This window comes from Prorops nasuta, unplaced genomic scaffold (genome assembly GCF_024137725.1).
Source record: "Prorops nasuta isolate Cenicafe-Biocafe unplaced genomic scaffold, Cenicafe_Pnas_1.2 PNAS00005, whole genome shotgun sequence".
NCBI classification, from domain to species: Eukaryota; Metazoa; Arthropoda; class Insecta; order Hymenoptera; family Bethylidae; genus Prorops; species Prorops nasuta.
The window spans coordinates 4768484-4787032 of NW_027116802.1; the positions used below are offsets into that span (position 1 = coordinate 4768484).

General features: G+C 35.5%; 4 protein-coding genes across 6 annotated transcripts; all 4 read left to right on the forward strand.

Annotated features, from left to right (window-relative positions):
- Positions 1-7: 7 nt before the first annotated feature.
- On the forward strand, positions 8-6773 carry RpII215 (RNA polymerase II subunit RpII215). Its single transcript, XM_066727550.1, has 6 exons — positions 8-164; positions 586-855; positions 952-3613; positions 3707-3912; positions 4058-4717; positions 4790-6773. The coding sequence occupies exons 1-6, from the start codon at positions 87-89 to the stop codon at positions 6626-6628; spliced, it is 5715 nt and encodes a 1904-aa protein (XP_066583647.1). The 5' UTR covers positions 8-86; the 3' UTR covers positions 6629-6773.
- A 63-nt stretch (positions 6774-6836) lies between these two features.
- Positions 6837-9378, forward strand: mah (mahogany). Its single transcript, XM_066727555.1, has 8 exons — positions 6837-7226; positions 7359-7479; positions 7564-7676; positions 7736-7868; positions 7925-8059; positions 8155-8264; positions 8337-8543; positions 8607-9378. Exons 1-8 carry the CDS (start codon positions 7094-7096, stop codon positions 9269-9271), a joined length of 1617 nt encoding a protein of 538 aa, XP_066583652.1. The 5' UTR covers positions 6837-7093; the 3' UTR covers positions 9272-9378.
- A 1150-nt stretch (positions 9379-10528) lies between these two features.
- On the forward strand, positions 10529-13732 carry LOC136773176 (probable pyruvate dehydrogenase E1 component subunit alpha, mitochondrial). 3 transcript variants are annotated; one of them, XM_066726602.1, is made up of 8 exons: positions 10529-11081; positions 11146-11198; positions 11401-11421; positions 11836-12072; positions 12159-12377; positions 12471-12719; positions 12791-13039; positions 13136-13732. In XM_066726602.1, exons 2-8 carry the CDS (start codon positions 11148-11150, stop codon positions 13319-13321), a joined length of 1212 nt encoding a protein of 403 aa, XP_066582699.1. In that variant the 5' UTR covers positions 10529-11081; positions 11146-11147; the 3' UTR covers positions 13322-13732. The 3 variants fall into 3 exon arrangements, with proteins under 3 accessions (XP_066582699.1, XP_066582700.1, XP_066582701.1); XM_066726603.1 differs by having other exon boundaries at positions 11404-11421; XM_066726604.1 differs by lacking the exon at positions 11401-11421 and having other exon boundaries at positions 10540-11081.
- A 580-nt stretch (positions 13733-14312) lies between these two features.
- Positions 14313-16858, forward strand: LOC136773662 (uncharacterized). The gene is made up of 4 exons (XM_066727477.1): positions 14313-14515; positions 14572-14804; positions 15138-15260; positions 15356-16858. Exons 2-4 carry the CDS (start codon positions 14638-14640, stop codon positions 15531-15533), a joined length of 468 nt encoding a protein of 155 aa, XP_066583574.1. The 5' UTR covers positions 14313-14515; positions 14572-14637; the 3' UTR covers positions 15534-16858.
- The last annotated feature ends 1691 nt before the right edge of the window (positions 16859-18549 follow it).

Genomic DNA, 18549 nt, shown 5'->3' on the forward strand with positions numbered 1-18549 from the left:
AAAGCAAGCAGTCCAAAGCAGTCTAGCTAGGGTGTTTCGGAGTTGGAGCAGTCGGACGAGTCGGACGGAGCCAAGCCAAATGTAAAATGGCTACATCCGACTCTAAAGCACCACTACGAACTGTTAAAAGAGTGCAGTTTGGTATCCTTTCCCCCGATGAGATTGTAAGTAAATTAAAATCATTGGAAACCTTAATTCTTAGTTTACACATTTTTCTAAATTTCTAAGTCTCGAATATGGCATTATTTACAAATTTTATCATACAAAATTCCACTATGTATATCACTGTGTTCTCTCCTGTACACTCTAATTTTTAAAGTTTACCTGCGTTTATCATTTTTATTTACCGGATTTGTATATTTGGCCGTATACAAGTGCAAATGCTTTTATAAATGTTCTATAAACTTGTAATTTCTTTAAAGAGTTTATTAATAATTGTAAGAGCTATATGTCAATTATATTATTAACAAATATTGTGAAATATTTGCTTATTATTATTATATAGTTTAATTTTCAATTTTATTACTTATATTTTCATAGGATAATTTTCTATTATTCATCAAGTTATTAATAATTTCTATACAGCGTCGTATGTCGGTCACAGATGGGGGCATACGCTTCCCTGAGACCATGGAAGGGGGTAGACCTAAGCTTGGCGGGCTTATGGATCCAAGGCAAGGTGTCATAGACAGAAATTCTAGATGTCAAACTTGTGCTGGTAATATGACAGAATGTCCAGGTCATTTTGGACATATAAATTTAGCTAAACCAGTTTTTCACGTTGGTTTTATGACAAAGACAATTAAAATTCTTAGATGTGTATGCTTTTATTGCTCAAAATTACTTGTTAGCCCAGTAAGTATATTTTATTTTTGTGAAGCATAAGACACACAAGCTTTATTTGATATATTATCTATAATACTAAGGAAATAAATAAATATCTTTTTGCAGCATAATCCAAAAATTAAAGAGATTGTTATGAAAACGAAAGGACAACCAAGAAAACGTCTCACATTTGTATATGATTTATGCAAAAGCAAAAATATATGTGAAGGTGGCGATGAAATGGATATTAGTAAAGATGGTCAAGAACAACAGCAAATGGACAAAAAGCCAGGTCATGGAGGATGTGGTAGGTATCAGCCAAATTTGAGAAGAGAAGGTCTGGATGTCACTGCAGAATGGAAACATATTAATGAAGATTCGCAAGAAAAAAAAATTTTCTTAACTGCAGAAAGAGCATGGGAAATTTTGAAACACATTACTGATGAAGAGTCATTTATACTTGGTATGGATCCAAAATTTGCACGTCCGGATTGGATGATAGTTACTGTTTTACCAGTACCTCCCCTGTCAGTAAGACCTGCTGTAATTATGTATGGATCTGCTAAAAATCAGGATGATTTAACTCACAAGCTTGCAGATATCATAAAATCTAATAACGAGCTGTTGAGTAATGAACAAGCTGGTGCAGCTGCCCATGTGGTGCTGGAAAATATAAAAATGCTTCAGTTTCACGTAGCTACCTTGGTTGATAATGATATGCCAAATATGCCACGAGCTATGCAAAAATCTGGCAAGCCACTAAAGGCCATAAAGGCAAGATTAAAGGGAAAGGAGGGTAGGATACGGGGAAATCTTATGGGAAAACGTGTAGATTTCTCAGCTCGCACGGTAATTACTCCAGATCCAAATTTAAGAATCGATCAGGTCGGTGTACCACGTAGTATAGCACAGAATCTTACCTTCCCAGAAATTGTAACACCGTTCAACATTGATAAAATGCAAGAGCTCGTTAGAAGAGGAAACTCTCAATATCCAGGTGCAAAATATGTTGTTCGAGATAATGGTGAGCGTATCGACTTGAGATTCCACCCAAAACCATCAGATTTGCACTTGCAGTGTGGCTATAAAGTTGAAAGACACATTCGTGATGGTGATCTTGTAATTTTTAATCGTCAACCAACGCTCCACAAAATGAGTATGATGGGCCATAGGGTGAAGGTTTTACCATGGAGTACTTTTCGTATGAATCTTAGTTGTACTTCGCCGTATAATGCCGATTTTGACGGAGATGAGATGAATTTACACGTTCCACAATCCATGGAAACTCGTGCAGAAGTAGAAAATATTCATGTGACCCCACGTCAAATAATCACTCCACAGGCTAACAAGCCGGTTATGGGTATCGTACAGGATACTTTAACAGCTGTAAGAAAAATGACAAAGAGGGATGTTTTCATCGAGAAAGAACAAATGATGAATATCCTAATGTTTTTACCAAGTTGGGATGGAAAAATGCCGCAACCGTGTATTTTGAAACCAAAGCCGTTGTGGACTGGAAAACAAATCTTCTCCCTTATAATTCCTGGAAATGTAAACATGATACGGACTCATAGTACTCATCCTGATGAAGAGGACGACGGTCCCTACAAATGGATCTCGCCGGGTGATACTAAAGTAATGGTGGAGCATGGTGAACTTGTTATGGGTATATTATGTAAGAAGACACTAGGTACTTCCGCTGGCTCCTTACTTCACATATGTATGTTGGAATTGGGGCACGAAGTCTGTGGTCGGTTTTACGGTAACATTCAAACGGTCATTAATAATTGGTTGTTGTTGGAAGGCCATTCAATTGGTATTGGTGATACTATAGCCGATCCTCAGACTTACCTTGAGATTCAGAAAGCAATTAAAAAAGCTAAAGAAGATGTAATAGAGGTAATTCAAAAAGCGCACAATATGGAATTGGAGCCAACACCTGGTAATACGTTGCGGCAGACTTTTGAAAATCAAGTAAACAGGATTTTGAACGACGCTCGTGACAAGACTGGTGGTTCTGCTAAGAAATCATTGACTGAGTATAATAATTTGAAGGCCATGGTTGTATCTGGTTCCAAGGGATCAAATATTAATATCTCGCAGGTTATTGCTTGCGTGGGCCAACAGAACGTCGAGGGTAAACGTATACCATTTGGTTTTCGCAAACGCACCTTGCCACACTTTATCAAGGATGATTACGGTCCTGAATCGAGAGGTTTCGTAGAAAATTCATATTTAGCCGGTCTCACACCCTCAGAATTCTATTTTCATGCCATGGGAGGACGTGAGGGTCTGATCGATACTGCTGTAAAAACTGCCGAGACTGGTTATATTCAACGTCGTCTTATAAAGGCTATGGAGTCTGTCATGGTACATTACGATGGTACAGTAAGAAATTCCGTAGGACAACTGATCCAGCTGCGTTATGGAGAAGACGGTCTCTGCGGAGAGGCTGTAGAATTTCAGAACTTACCAACAATCAAATTGAGTAATAAAGCTTTCGAGAAGAAGTTCAAATTTGATCCTACTAATGAAAGGTACCTCAGGCGAATTTTTAACGAGGATATCGTACGCGAGATGATGGGATCCGGTGAAGTCATATCGGAGCTCGAAAGAGAATGGGAACAGCTCAACAGGGATCGAACTGCGCTACGTGAAATTTTCCCAAGTGGAGAATCAAAGGTTGTATTGCCTTGTAACTTGCAAAGGATGATTTGGAATGTACAAAAAATTTTCCATATCAATAAGAGAGCACCTACTGATCTTAGTCCTATGAGAGTTATTCAAGGTACATGAATAACATATTCATTAACTCACTGTTGAATAATGGTTCATTTTTAGAAACTGTTACTAATGTTGTGATTATTTTCTTTTTGTTTAGGTGTAAAGGACCTTTTGGAGAAATGTATTATTGTGGCTGGTGAAGACAGATTAAGCAAACAGGCTAATGAGAATGCTACATTATTATTCCAATGCTTAGTAAGATCTACATTGTGCACAAAGTGTGTTTCGGAGGAATTCCGATTGTCCAGTGAAGCTTTCGAGTGGCTTATTGGAGAAATCGAAACCAGGTTCCAGCAAGCTCAAGTGAGTCTTTATTTTATTTTTAAGTAACTGTAGTGGTTATTTTAACCATTAATTAGGCGAATGGAATCATCGCCTGTTTGATAAGTATGGTAATTTTTATGATGTGCCTATTTAAAGGTTAATCGTTTTCATTGTCGTCGATTAGGTTTCTCCTGGTGAAATGGTAGGTGCTTTGGCTGCCCAGTCTCTTGGTGAGCCAGCAACACAAATGACCCTCAATACGTTCCACTTCGCTGGAGTCTCTTCAAAAAATGTAACTCTTGGTGTACCTAGGCTAAAGGAAATTATAAACATAAGTAAAAAACCAAAAGCTCCGTCACTAACTGTTTTTCTTACGGGAGCTGCCGCGAGAGATGCCGAGAAAGCAAAGAACGTTCTTTGTCGTCTCGAGCATACTACTTTGAAGAAGGTAACGGCCAACACGGCTATCTATTATGATCCGGATCCTCAGAATACAGTAATCGCCGAGGATCAGGAATTTGTCAATGTCTATTATGAAATGCCTGACTTCGATCCTACAAAAATTTCACCGTGGCTATTGCGTATTGAATTGGATCGTAAGAGAATGACAGATAAGAAATTGACCATGGAACAGATAGCCGAAAAAATTAATGCTGGTTTTGGTGACGATTTGAATTGTATATTCAATGACGATAATGCTGAAAAGTTGGTGCTCCGTATTAGAATAATGAACAGTGACGATAGTAAATTCCAAGATACGGAAGTGGAGACTGTCGATAAGATGGAAGATGACACATTCCTGAGATGTATAGAAGCGAATATGTTGAGTGACATGACACTTCAGGTAATCATCGAATTTCTTAGTCATGATGAAAAAATTGTATTCTTGAGATAACATGTTATAATTGAATTGCAGGGTATCGAGGCTATAGGGAAAGTATATATGCATTTGCCACAGACGGATTCGAAAAAGCGTATAATCATAACAGATACTGGAGAATTTAAAGCTATAGCGGAATGGCTTTTAGAAACTGACGGAACAAGCTTAATGAAAGTATTAAGCGAAAGGGATGTCGACCCGGTAAGAACATTCAGTAACGATATTTGCGAGATCTTCCAAGTGCTTGGAATTGAGGCTGTGAGAAAATCAGTGGAAAAGGAAATGAACGCTGTACTGCAGTTCTACGGTCTTTATGTAAATTATCGTCACTTAGCCTTACTTTGTGACGTAATGACTGCTAAAGGACATTTGATGGCTATTACGCGTCACGGTATTAATAGGCAGGATACAGGAGCCCTCATGAGATGCTCGTTTGAGGAAACTGTGGACGTTTTGTTAGACGCGGCATCCCACGCCGAAGTGGACCCAATGCGAGGAGTATCGGAGAACATTATAATGGGTCAGCTGCCAAGGATAGGAACTGGTTGTTTCGATCTCTTATTGGACTCGGAAAAGTGTAAGGCTGGTATAGAGATCCCAATGGCTGTGGGTGCAAGCGTAATGGGAGCTGCTGGTATGTTCTTCGGAAGTGTGGCTACCCCGAGCATGAGTCCACAAATGACGCCGTGGATGGGCGCGACTCCTGGATACGGTGCATCGAGCATGTCCCCAGCTTTAGGAAGTGGAATGACGCCGGGAGGTGCTTGTTTCTCGCCATCGGGAGCGTCAGATGCATCTGGTCTGTCGCCAGCATATTCAGCTTACTCGCCACAGCCTGGAAGTCCAGGAAGTCCAGGACCAAGCATGAGTCCTTACCCAATGTCGCCTGCTGGAGGAGCATCGCCGAGCTACTCGCCAACTTCCCCGGCATATCTGCCCACGTCGCCTAGCATGACACCCTCCAGCCCCAATTATTCACCTACCAGTCCTACTTACTCACCAACGAGTCCAAATTACTCACCTACTAGTCCAAGCTATTCTCCCACCTCTCCAAGCTATTCACCAACGAGTCCAAGTTATTCACCTACGAGTCCAAGTTACTCACCTACGAGTCCAAGCTACTCCCCCACGAGTCCAAGCTACTCACCCACCAGTCCAAGTTACTCGCCGACCTCTCCAAATTACTCACCGACGAGTCCAAGCTATTCACCAACCAGTCCAAGCTATTCGCCAACTTCTCCCAATTATTCTCCCACAAGTCCCAGCTATTCACCGACGAGTCCAAGCTATTCACCTACCAGTCCAAATTATTCCCCGACGAGTCCTAGTTATTCGCCAACAAGTCCGAGCTATTCCCCCAGCTCTCCAAATTACACACCTGCGTCACCATCTTATTCTCCAACAAGTCCAAGTTACTCTCCGAGCTCGCCGCAGTATTCTCCGGCCAGTCCAAGCTATTCTCCGAGTAGTCCAAAGTATTCCCCGACTAGTCCCAGTTATTCACCGACTAGCCCGTCATTTGCTGGTACGTCTCCTCAGTACACACCAGCGAGTCCCACTTATTCACCGACTAGTCCTACCTATTCACCTACCAGTCCTAGCTATTCTCCGAGTTCACCACAGCACACAACGAGTGGTAGCACGAGATATTCGCCAAGCAGTCCGAATTATTCACCGACCAGTCCAAATTATTCGCCGACCAGCCCACAATACTCTCCATCTAGCACCAAATATTCTCCCACAAGTCCAACTTACACACCGACCAGTCCCAGCTATTCGCCAACCAGCCCAACCTATTCACCACCAGTGCCAGGATACTCTCCTACGAGTCCAACTTATTCACCAGCATCACCGGCTTATGAAACCGATGATTGAATTCTGTAGAATTAATTTAGCAAGTGCTAAGATATCTTTTAAGGAAGACAAATTGTTATTGTATTATTCTTATTTTATTATTATTATTATAACAGTAAGCAGCTGTGGATTTCTAAGCTTAAAAATACATTCTTTTGAACCATTCGTCGATATTTTTTATATTATTCAGTTTTAACAAATTCCATTGTCATCTATTGTTAGCTTTAAGTATTTTGACATTTGTATCGTTCCATTGTAGAATTGATTAAACAAATGTCACAATTTCTAGTAGGATTCTTACAAGCTATATTGAAACTGTAAAAGGAATTTGTAAGTCTTCCAGCGTTTCTATGGGGTATCGTATTACAGCAGTGCGACAGGAAAACCGGTTCATGGCTTTCGCATATTCTCTCAACTGTGCCGTTGCGAGGAACTGATCGACCACTAGTCTAGTGCTGCGAAAATTCATCGTATGTCAATTTCGATATGAGACGCGAGAGCACATCTCTCTTGCACGAAGTCAGTTCTGGATTATCAGTTTTCTTTGCTACATTATGCATCGTTGATATTTTTGGAGTCTTCCCCATCATCGCTTTACCTCGTGCAGTTGTTCAATGTGGTTAGAGCTCTGTCTTATATTATACAATTCGTATCATATCAGTTTTCACGTAGATAATTAAGAGTTCACATTTAATTTTATCATTGTTACGTGACTGTATTGATTAATGCAATATTTCTCATTGTTTCGTAGGTTTTTTGGGTATCCCCTTGGTTCTTACTGTGTTTGGTCTTCAAATTTATACCGCTGCTTTGCTTGGTGAATCATGGATCATTGCTGCCGACTTGGACCCACAGCTTTTGAGCAAAAATCGGTTTACAAGAATATTTATATAATTATAGATATATACGATGCAACAAACAAAAAATTGTTTCACTTTTGAAAATATTTCACATAGGTATCCTCTGGCTGCTGTAACAGAAATGACATTAGGGCCAATAGCAAGGTGTATCGTAACAGTGCTCTTAGATCTAACGACTTTTGGTGGTGGAATTCCCAATCTTTTAGTCGGTAAGTGCAAACAAAATAAATTTAACACAAAATATAACTTAATAATCAATGTCTTTCAGCATCACAAAATCTACAATTATTCGGGTACAAAATTTCAAATGAGGAATTTAATCTTTCTTATTGCTATTGGCTGCTTCTCGTTAGTGTTTTACTCTGTCCTTTCATGTGGCTGGGAAGTCCCAGGGATATGAAGTAAATATCGTAAAAAATTAAGTAAAATTTATGGTAAATTATCACTTATATTATAGATGGCTTGCTGTGTGTTCCACGATCTCAGTTATTTTAACCGCTGTATTAATATGGTGGTGTATCTGTACGGATGAGCGTAAGCTAGATGTTACGCGAGTACCAACTTCGCCATCTTGGGATAAATTTATTTCCGGGTATTTCATACAAATTATGGATCTATCTTTAAATTTAACGAATTTACTAATTTTTAAACTCTTTATACTTTTTAATCTTTTACTCTTAATTTTAGCTACGGTATGCTTGCTTTCCAGTTTGACGTTCATCCAACATTAATGACAATACAAGTTGACATGAGACATCCAAAAAGTATCAAGAAAGCAGTTGGTCTTGCTTTTCTAGGTAACGCGAACTCAAATGCAATATAAATATAAATGTTCATTTTTTTTCTTATTAGCAATTTTTTTAAAATAGCTTCTGGATGTTTATTTGGAGTAACAGCTGGCTTAGCTGTGTGGAAGTACGAAGGTAGCACAACGGCAAACATACTACAAATTGTGCCAACGGGTTTTGCTGTTCATACTGCCATTTTACTAGCAGCCCTTCAGCTCTGTTTCTCCAGTGCCATTGGACATTCTGCACTATTTCAGCATCTCGAAGATCAATTTCACGTTCAGAGATGTGAGTTATTTGAACAGTCTAGCAGCCATTAAGAATAATATTTTAATGGAATATGATTTACAGCCTTTGGTTGGAAACGTTGTACTATAAGATCAGCTGTGGTTTTCCTTGGAGTAATGGTAGGTGAATCTGTTCCGCGATTCGATATTGTAATGTCCTTGATTGGAGGTACTCTCACTGGACCTTTGGTTTTCGTTTTACCACCCTTGATGTACGCCAGAGCACAAGCTCTCAAAGATAATTCCAATAGACTCTCAATGCCAAATATTTATTCAAAAACTACACAACTACATTCTGGTTCCATCGGCATCTCCAAAAACTCGAAAATTCATTCTACTTCCATTCATTACGGTTTCAAGGATCTTGTTTCTGCCGAATTATCCAAGCAACAGCATTCTTGCTCCAGAGTATATTACAACGGCTTTTATCCGGACGAATGTTTCATCGATAACAGTAACCAACTTGAAGTAGGTAAGGAAGTTTCTCGTGATAGTCCTATTATAATTGACGCTGCTGATCCAAGTAATAACGGACAAAACATGATTGAGTTCCCGTCAAAAACAAGGTTACTAAATGATTTAAGACAAAAAATGAACTGGTTTGGGTATCTGATTGTTTTAACGGGAATAACGATTACTATATCCTCAACTTATATTAATATGAGAAATACAATACGTTTTGTAAAATTTACTCCTCCATGCATCGTCAATGCAACTTCCACTAGTTAGCAATACCAAATTAAAAATCATTTATTTTGTGATAAGTTATACATTATTAAATATATATATATATATATATATATATATATATTAATTTGGCAATATATTTACGAATATTTATTTAAAAAGTATAAGAATAAAAAATATGTATAGAATTCATGAATTAGTAATAAAATAGTGACTGATTAAAATATTTACGTCCGCCATTTAAAACTCCCTAAACTTCCCCATTTGAATACAAACAGAAGATAGTTTAAAAAAGTCCTATTCGCTATGTGCACACCTACACGTTGGCAGTCAGGTAAGAGTGTGTAACAATATACATAAACAAAAAAAGTCCGGCAAAAGTGACAAAATTTACCGACAGTCAGCGCTCATATTATGCATATACATCACTACACATTCTTACTTGACTATGTGTAGGTGTGCACATAGCGAATAAAAATTTGACACCTCTAAACATATGTTGTTAAATTGTGCATTATCATAAATTATCAAACAGTGATTTAAGTGATGGCAGAGGGGTGATGAATCAAGAAAATATAGTAGGTAGAAAAAAAGATGTGGCCCTGGTAACCTCTCGAAGTTATCAAAATTGTCTATTTTGAATATAAATTGGTATAAATAACAAAGTTTTAAATGCTTTTTGTTTTTTTTTTTAGTTTATACAAAAATAACTACTAAAATTTCACTTTTTGTTTCAACTAATTTAACAAGCAGCAAGCTTGAATCATTTGGATGATAAAGTCACATTGATTCGTTGATTTATTTCTCTTATTCTTATGGACCACTATTGACGGGAATAAGCCTATACCGACATTATAAAGCGAATTCACTTGAAATCTTAATTTTCAAAACAACATTGCTTGATAATTTTATTCTTCTATTCGAAAGATTTCTGAAGATTTGAAATCCGTTGCTAAAACTCAAAAACTGTCTTTAAATTACATTGTTTTTTGATAATCAAGATTTTAAGTAGGGCCACTATGAAATGTCAGTATTTATTTTATCTCATCCTCACTCCTAAAATTCATATATGACATAATGTTATCCGTTGATCCCTTCCGAGCTCAAGAAGTGGAAGAAAATCACTGTCTTTCATGAAGCGCTCTGTGGGTGGGAAGCAGCGGTTGTTCTCATGCTCGAGCCCGAGGGAAACGCAAGTAGGAGGGTGCTGAGTGCTTATTGCTGAAACTGTGTTCTCTAAGTTCTCTTATTGCTGGTTGCTTTCGAGTTAGCTTAAAAATTGTCACAATCAGATACAAATATATAGTTTGTTGTGATATGTAGTGTATGTACAATTTGTGTTTGATTGTGTCTGATATTGCATATGTAGATTTTTGAGCTAATTGGAAAGCAACCACTGCAAGTATAGATATTGAAAACTGTATAAGTTGTGTCACACAAAATATAGACTAATAATATTTGCAGTTTGTACTTTGTATAGAATGTATAGTAATAACGAGACACGGCTGAGTTTACGCACACCAGCGTCAACACGCGCGCGCATTCGTGCATTTCTTCATCGTTTAGTTTGGTTTCTTGGTTTGGTAGTGGTTGGTTTCAAATATACATATACGATTCATAGGTGATCATAGGTCAACGTCGTAACACATGACAGCGTGACAGAGGACATATCCGAGAGTGTGGTGTGAGTGATCACTGTGATCGCTAGCTAGATCCATTTGGATTCATTCGATCAGTCGTGAGAGTGAAGTTCGTGTGGGCCTCATTGCAGTCGACAGCATTCATTTTCAGCCATTTGTTTTCTACTTGTTTGTGTAATTCTTAAAACTCCAGGGATCCTTTAACTTCACAAGTAAAGTTTTTAAGTAACTTCACATCGATTATCATCAGGATTATTGATATTTTTATATTTTCAGAGATGATACCGAGCTGTATCAAGCATGTTGGCACCCAGACATCTCGACGAAAAGTGAGTGCCACAAATATCAATTGAACTAGGAATGACCTCTAGTTAGATTACTCCTAAAATACGTTTAGTATTGTGCTTAGTCGCTTGATATCAGAAAGAATTCAGTTATTTACGTTCGTTCGATGGCATTTTCAGTCGTTACATTAACTTTTTAATTCAATTCCCTTTTTTTTTTTTGTTGCTCCTTATCCCGGTTGATCAGCAGTATGGGAGCTGGAGCGAGGTAACTATTAATGAGAGCTTAAGACTGTGAGTATCACTTCTTGCCTTAGTTCCTCGAATGATGGTTTGGAATATTAGCTGATCTTAACCATGTAACGATGAGCCATCTCTTAATGTCATTTAAAAAAAAGTGTATTACCTTGAGCACTTTTGTCACATTGTTCCAAAAACGCAAATATATCAGTTTACTTTTGAGTCTAGTCACCCACCATTTAATTATCCTGATAGCTGAGCACTATGTAATATATGAATATCTTATTTCAAATTATTATTGTTACATTATAAATGTTTCACAAATAGTTTTTATATTAAAAAGATTGATGTTTTTTTTACTCGGCACAATAATAAGTATCAAAAAGTGAAGGGAAAGGGATCCTTTGATATATCTGATTTTATTTTTCAACTATTTTCACAGGTGGCCTCTTTTTTTTTGAATAAGAAGAATAGTTATGCTACTGAGGCTACTTTTGAAACAAAGCCTTTCCGTCTCCACAAATTAGATAATGGCCCTTCTAATCAGGTCACTCTTAACAGAGATGATGCCCTCAAAATGTACAAACGATTACATATGGTAAGACGTATGGAAACAGCTGCAGGCAATCTTTATAAAGAGAAAGTTGTCAGAGGATTTTGTCATCTCTACTCTGGACAAGTATAAAATTGTTTATTTTTATACAAATAAATTATATCTAAGTAAATTTTTTTAACTACAATATTAACTCATGAAATTTTGTATAGGAAGCTTGTGCTATTGGTATGACTGCTGTCCTTAGACCCCAAGATTCTGTAATTACTGCTTATCGAGCTCATGGTTGGACATATTTAATGGGAATAGATCCTGTTGGAGTATTAGCTGAGCTTACAGGCAGACAAAGTGGAAATGCCCGTGGTAAGGGGGGCTCTATGCACATGTATGCCAAAAATTTTTATGGTGGAAATGGTATTGTGGGTGCTCAGGTAAAATTTATAGATGCTATAACAATCATAAGTAATATAATTTAATTTACAAAAATTTTAAATAAAATTATTTTATTTGCTTTTTTTAAATAGGTACCATTAGGTGTTGGTGTAGCATTTGCACAAAAGTATATGAATACTGGTGGTGTTTGTTTGAGTCTGTATGGAGATGGAGCAGCCAATCAGGGCCAAATATTTGAAGCATACAATATGGCAAAATTGTGGAATGTTCCTTGTATATTTATTTGTGAAAATAATGGATATGGAATGGGTACAAGTGCGGAGAGAGCATCAGCAAATACAGAGTACTATACAAGAGGAGACTATGTACCTGGAATTTGGGTAAAATTTTATAAGCATTTTCAGAGAAAAATTTTGAAATAGGTAATTGTAGTAACATTGTTCATAATTAGGTGGATGGAATGGATGTCTTAGCAGTTAGGGAGGCAACAAGATTTGCGATAGAACATTGTACATCAGGCAAAGGTCCAATTGTTATGGAAACGGCAACATATCGATACAGCGGACATAGTATGTCAGATCCAGGAACCAGCTATCGCACACGAGAAGAGATTCAGGAAGTTCGGCAGACTCGGGATCCTCTCACTAGTTTTAAAGAAAGACTTTTAAATTCAAATCTTGCCACAGCGGACGAGCTTAAAGTAAGTTATGTTTGAAGTTGGTGTAAATGCAATATCTAGCTATTATCATGTTTTTGACTGCTATGATTGAAAAATTATTTAAAACTCCTTTTACAGGCGATAGAAGGCGAAATAAGGAAAACTGTAGACGAAGCTGTGAAAGTAGCGAAAACGGATAAGGAGATTGGGCTCCATGAACTTACCACCGATATTTACTCAAATCCATACGAAAAAGAAATTCGAAATGTAACTCCATTTAATCCTCTACCACACGCCAGGCTAGGACCCGCAATAAATGCATAAATTAATTTATAACATTACGTATGATTAACGTAGTTGTTCGCGATATTAATGTGCTAATGTTCCACTGTGTTCATAGCTGAAGAAGTTTCAGATACAAAATGATGAAGTCTCCTATTAGAATTTGATTAAATCTGTCCAAGCAGTGATATTGATCTCCTTTCAATCTTAAAAATAAGATTGAAAAGTGACAATTTGTTGACCATTTTTAGTAGATATTTAACTACAACCGTAACATGTTAATGTACAGAATCGTTATAAGGAATGGAATGTGGATAGCGAGGACGAAAGTGTGAGTCACTACTCGCACAAGGTATACATGGATCCTATTATTGTAAATTACAAACACGTAAGAATTGTTATATAAATTAATAAAAATCAGGAAAGCACTAAAAAAAAGTATTACAAATTTCATATTATAGCTAATTTATTCTAATTTATATTCCACGATGCTAAATCTCATTATCAAATACGAATATATTATTATTATCTATTACTTTACTATTATATTAATTACAACCACTACTATAATAGCTTTAGCATAAAATTCAATTATTTCCTAGGTTGAGTAAGCAACCAGCTGGGGAATTTTTTGTTTCTAGTTTACAAAGAAGAATTTATTCAATTCATATTTGAATTACGTTTATTTAGAATCGCTGTAGTTTTAAAATAACAAGTAAAATTCTGATAAAAACTTATAAAAAATTAATAAGAGTCTCTATAAATTCAAGAAAGTGAAATATCCAAAAGATAACTCTCAGGTTTATAAAAGCAGTTGTAAACATTTATCTTTTCCATCAATTGGTAGATGTACGATGTACTTTTATATTTAAAGGTTAGGTTGGGCTCATCGCAGTTTGTGTAATCAAAGGTTTGAAAATACCTAGATTATTTCTCAAGAAATAGAAGGTTAGGTGGACATCCCAAAAGCTGTAGGTGTAGGTGGCATAGGTGTAGGTAACATATAGGCCGTAGACGAGATTCTTTGGGTTTTTGCAAAGTGGATTGTACATACATACATATAATACAATACTTATACATACTCAGCAGTCACTCAGCAGAACAGGACAGCGAGACTAGCGGGAGCAGCCCAGCTTGGCGAACTTAGCTCAACAGTTCTACACTCTGTGGTGACGATTAACGGGCGCAAATAACTAATAATTTACTGACTATTAGTGATTAAGGGAATTGCGAAAGGTAGGAAGTAATGGCGAGGAAAGTAGGAAACGTGTATACGAGTTAATTTCTTTTAGGGAGCTGAAAGGACAGATAAATCGTTTTATCAATCGTATCAGAGATATTTTGTAGTAATTATAAGAATGGCCAACGCAGGGAATTCTGGAGGTGCCGGTTGCTCAGTTTTAGCAAAACTCGGGCTTCGTCCAGTCACAAAATGTAGCTTAGCAAAATTCTACGTTCCAGCGTTAGGAGTTGCTTCGTACACGGCTTTATCCGTGAATGTCATGAATCCAAATCTCGTAATCAGGTAACCCTAATTGTTATCTACCTATACCTTAATTAGGTGCATTTGTAATAATCCCTTAGCGACATTCGTCCAAATTCATTCCCAATATGTTATGTAACTGTGGCATTTTAACAGACAGCTTCAACCTAAAGATTATTAATAAACATTTTCTTTATTCTATGCTGTATGGTACGCTTTTGGTACAGCTGCCCCCTAGGGTGCCATTAGGTTATATAAGTCAATTACTTTTGTCTAAGTAGAGTATGTCTATCATAAAAAATATAGATATCAAATTTTATTCATTCATCAATACTGTGCTCTAGATACATAATAGCTCTGTTTCCATTGTTTCAGGATATTCCCCAGGCAAGATATAACAAATTTCTTGTTGTGTAGCACTCTGGTAGGAACTGGCTCATATATATATACCAGGGAACATATGAAGGGTGCCCCCACAAGTCTGCGAATTACATATAGGTAATAATATTTTATATATTGTTATATTTAGCAGCGAATAGGCCCTTGGACTGAGAATAACTACTTTTAAAATGACCAAATTTTATTTCATACAGCGCTGCAGGAGCTTTGCTACTCAGTTTTGGATCAGTCTTGATATGGGCTGTTTTGCGTTCTATTGTACCTCCAAATCCAACTCTTTGCACTTTGGCTGGTATTGGTTCTGGGCTTGCAGTTGTTAAAATAGGTTCCAGTTATTTAGAGTATGTGGATGAGCAAGTAACCAAAAAGTAGGCAAGGTACAAGATTGATAATTTGCAAAAGAAGAAAAATATTCTTCACTCATGAATTGTACTGGATTGAAGTTCATACACTATACTGTCTAGTTGATAACAGATATTTGTAAATTTATGAATTTTGTATAATTTTTCCCAGCTTATAAAGCAACAAAAAGGTGAAAATTTTGTTTAATGCTTTGTTGGCACTAAAAATCAAATTGTCTGCATTATTTATTAAAATAAGCAATATCAAGAAAAAATATATTGATGCGTATGTTGAATGCAGTATGATAATATATACAATATACAAGGTGCAGCAGGAACCCTAAGTCAAATTCTTGAGGGTCATAAGGAATGTAATTTGAAAAAACTTTTATCAATAAACATGGGCTTAAAATTGTTATGTTAAAATTAGAACAAATATGGTAAATTTTTAGTATGGTGGAGTCCTAATAATTTTAATTTGATTATTTTGAACAAATTTATATTTAATGCAGCATGGTAATTTCATATGTGGGAAAACTGTAGAAACTCGCATCAAATAGAAAACGTAAACTACATGTAAGCGGAATACCGAATATATATTTTTCCTGAGATTATATATACATATATATATATAATTAATTATTTAATATTATTCAATGATTTAATTTTCCATGTCTATTAATAAAAGTGGCCAATATTGGGCCCCCTATGAAATATAGGAGAAACTGGGGTGAATCCATCACCTTTTTTTCAGTATCTTCTTTGTTTATAACTAAGTTTTTAAGTAAATACTTAAATTCTGATACTATAACAAATATTTTTAAAAATGAGTCAAAGAGAAGCTTTACATATTTTATGATTTCATAATAGTGCCGTTAGGTTTTTTGAAATTGGTGTGGTTTTCAAATTTTGTTGCTATCCCTTTTATTTTAAAGAATCTATTGGCACTGATATAAAATGCATTAATCTTCAGAGAGCCGGGGTGGTTATATATATAGATAGCTAAAAATTAAATTGCAGTTATATTAACTCTATAAAGGCTATTTATTTGTATAACTTTTACTTGAAAAAATTGTTAAATTTGTATGTAAAAATGCTGCCTTTCTACCAATTAAAAGTTATGAAACTTTTCTTTGAATTATTTTTGAATATTTCTTACAGTATCAGTAGTATTCATATACAATTGTGAAAACCTTTTTTTCAAGAGGATGTTTCATACACTTAACAGCACGTATAGGCACTTAGAAAAGAATACGTGTTTCTTATTTTGATCTAGATTACAAAATACTCAAAGCTATTGAAATCTGAATGTAAAAGTTGAGTAGGTTTGTTAGAAAATATACTTATTAAAATTCAGTTATTAGCATTGCTTTTAAATACCGTATTTACATTTCTTATGACAGATTTGTATGATATAAACATAATTACATGAAATCTTTAGTAAAGTCTTTGTCCTAGTAAGGGAATTACCCCGGCCTCTCCTACTTACAGGGCGCACTATTAAAAAGCCGCGGAACATTAATTTTTTTTCATAAGGTCTTTTCAAAACTCATTTCTGTAGAAAGGTCTTACGCAAAAACTTGACATCTCATAACTGTGATGGTTAATATTTTTTTAGATCTATGTTCTGGATCTATTTCAGTGATGAATTCTATATGTGTAGGATAACGGACATTGAAATGATCTTGAAATATCACTTGGAGATGACACACATAAGGGCTATCTTGAGTTTTTTATTGTGTATTCTTCTAGCTGATTTCAAAGGCTTTTTAAAAAACTATATAAAATTGCCAATTCAAATATTAGCGAGATAAATAATAATAAAATGATATGTACGAAAATAAATACAAGAGTGTATGCGTAGCCGCGTCGCCAATTCGGTTGAAAACATCTAGGAACGATTTTAAATCCATATGGTTTATAAATGCTTGGATTGATTGGTGCATTAGTATACTGTTTTGAAAAGCTCTTGAACATATTTTTATAATATAGGTTTTTATTAAAAAAACTAAACTACCTTCTTGTAATTTTCCATTGAAATGTCAAGGTGAAACTAAAACTACTATTTTATATGTCCTTTTGAGACGAATAACTTCTCTCAGAAAATTGTTTCTCTAAAATCCTTTATTTCCGGGGAATTGGTTCGTTTTATTAACTCTCAGTGTGTACACGGGGACAATATGACCTTAGAATTGTTTAATATATAAAAAACCTTTTCTTTGGTCAACTTTTATTTCAAAGACGTTTTTCGATAACAAATACAATTTTTTGTTGAATATCTTATTTGATATCCTCAAATTTAACAAATTTTCTCTAAAAAAAATTGAAAAGAAAACATTTGTTCAAGAAAACATACATTTGCGAAGATCCTGCAAGTAGAAAATCATGTGGACTCAATTTGACCTAATCTAGACTTAATGATTCATTAAAATTGTGCATAACAAGGGTTATTTAGACTCACCCTGTATATATATATATATATATATGCTCTATAAATGTTAGTATATTTTTATTTTTTATTCTTTCTAAGGTATAATTAAAACTCAATTTTAATAGGTTCTTTATTTTTATTAGTTACAGGCACGAAAATATCAGGTAAAATCTCTTCTCAAATAACGTTGATGTACAATATGCATAAGTAAAATATCCATTTTTTAATTCTTTATAATTGTTTTTTTTGGTTTTGTACCTTAAGGTTTCGTTGATTATTTGCTAGTCATTAAAAACTAATAGGTGTAGCCTTAGTATAATTATGATAATCTAAAAGTTAACTTTAAGAGCATCTATATGGTTAGTTAACAGATGAATAAAATTAATCAAGGATTTTACAATTATTATTATTATTAAAATTTGCTTTATTTCAGTTTATTAATTTCTATAGTACCTTTAATTTGTTAAGAATTTTTTTAGATACCTTGTATTACATATATCCTGATTTAATGGGCTATATCACTTTGGTGTTTGGAAATACTAGACTCAAACCAAAAGGGGTTTTTGGTGCAGCTACTAAATATATATAAGAACTTATTTTACATATATACATGAAA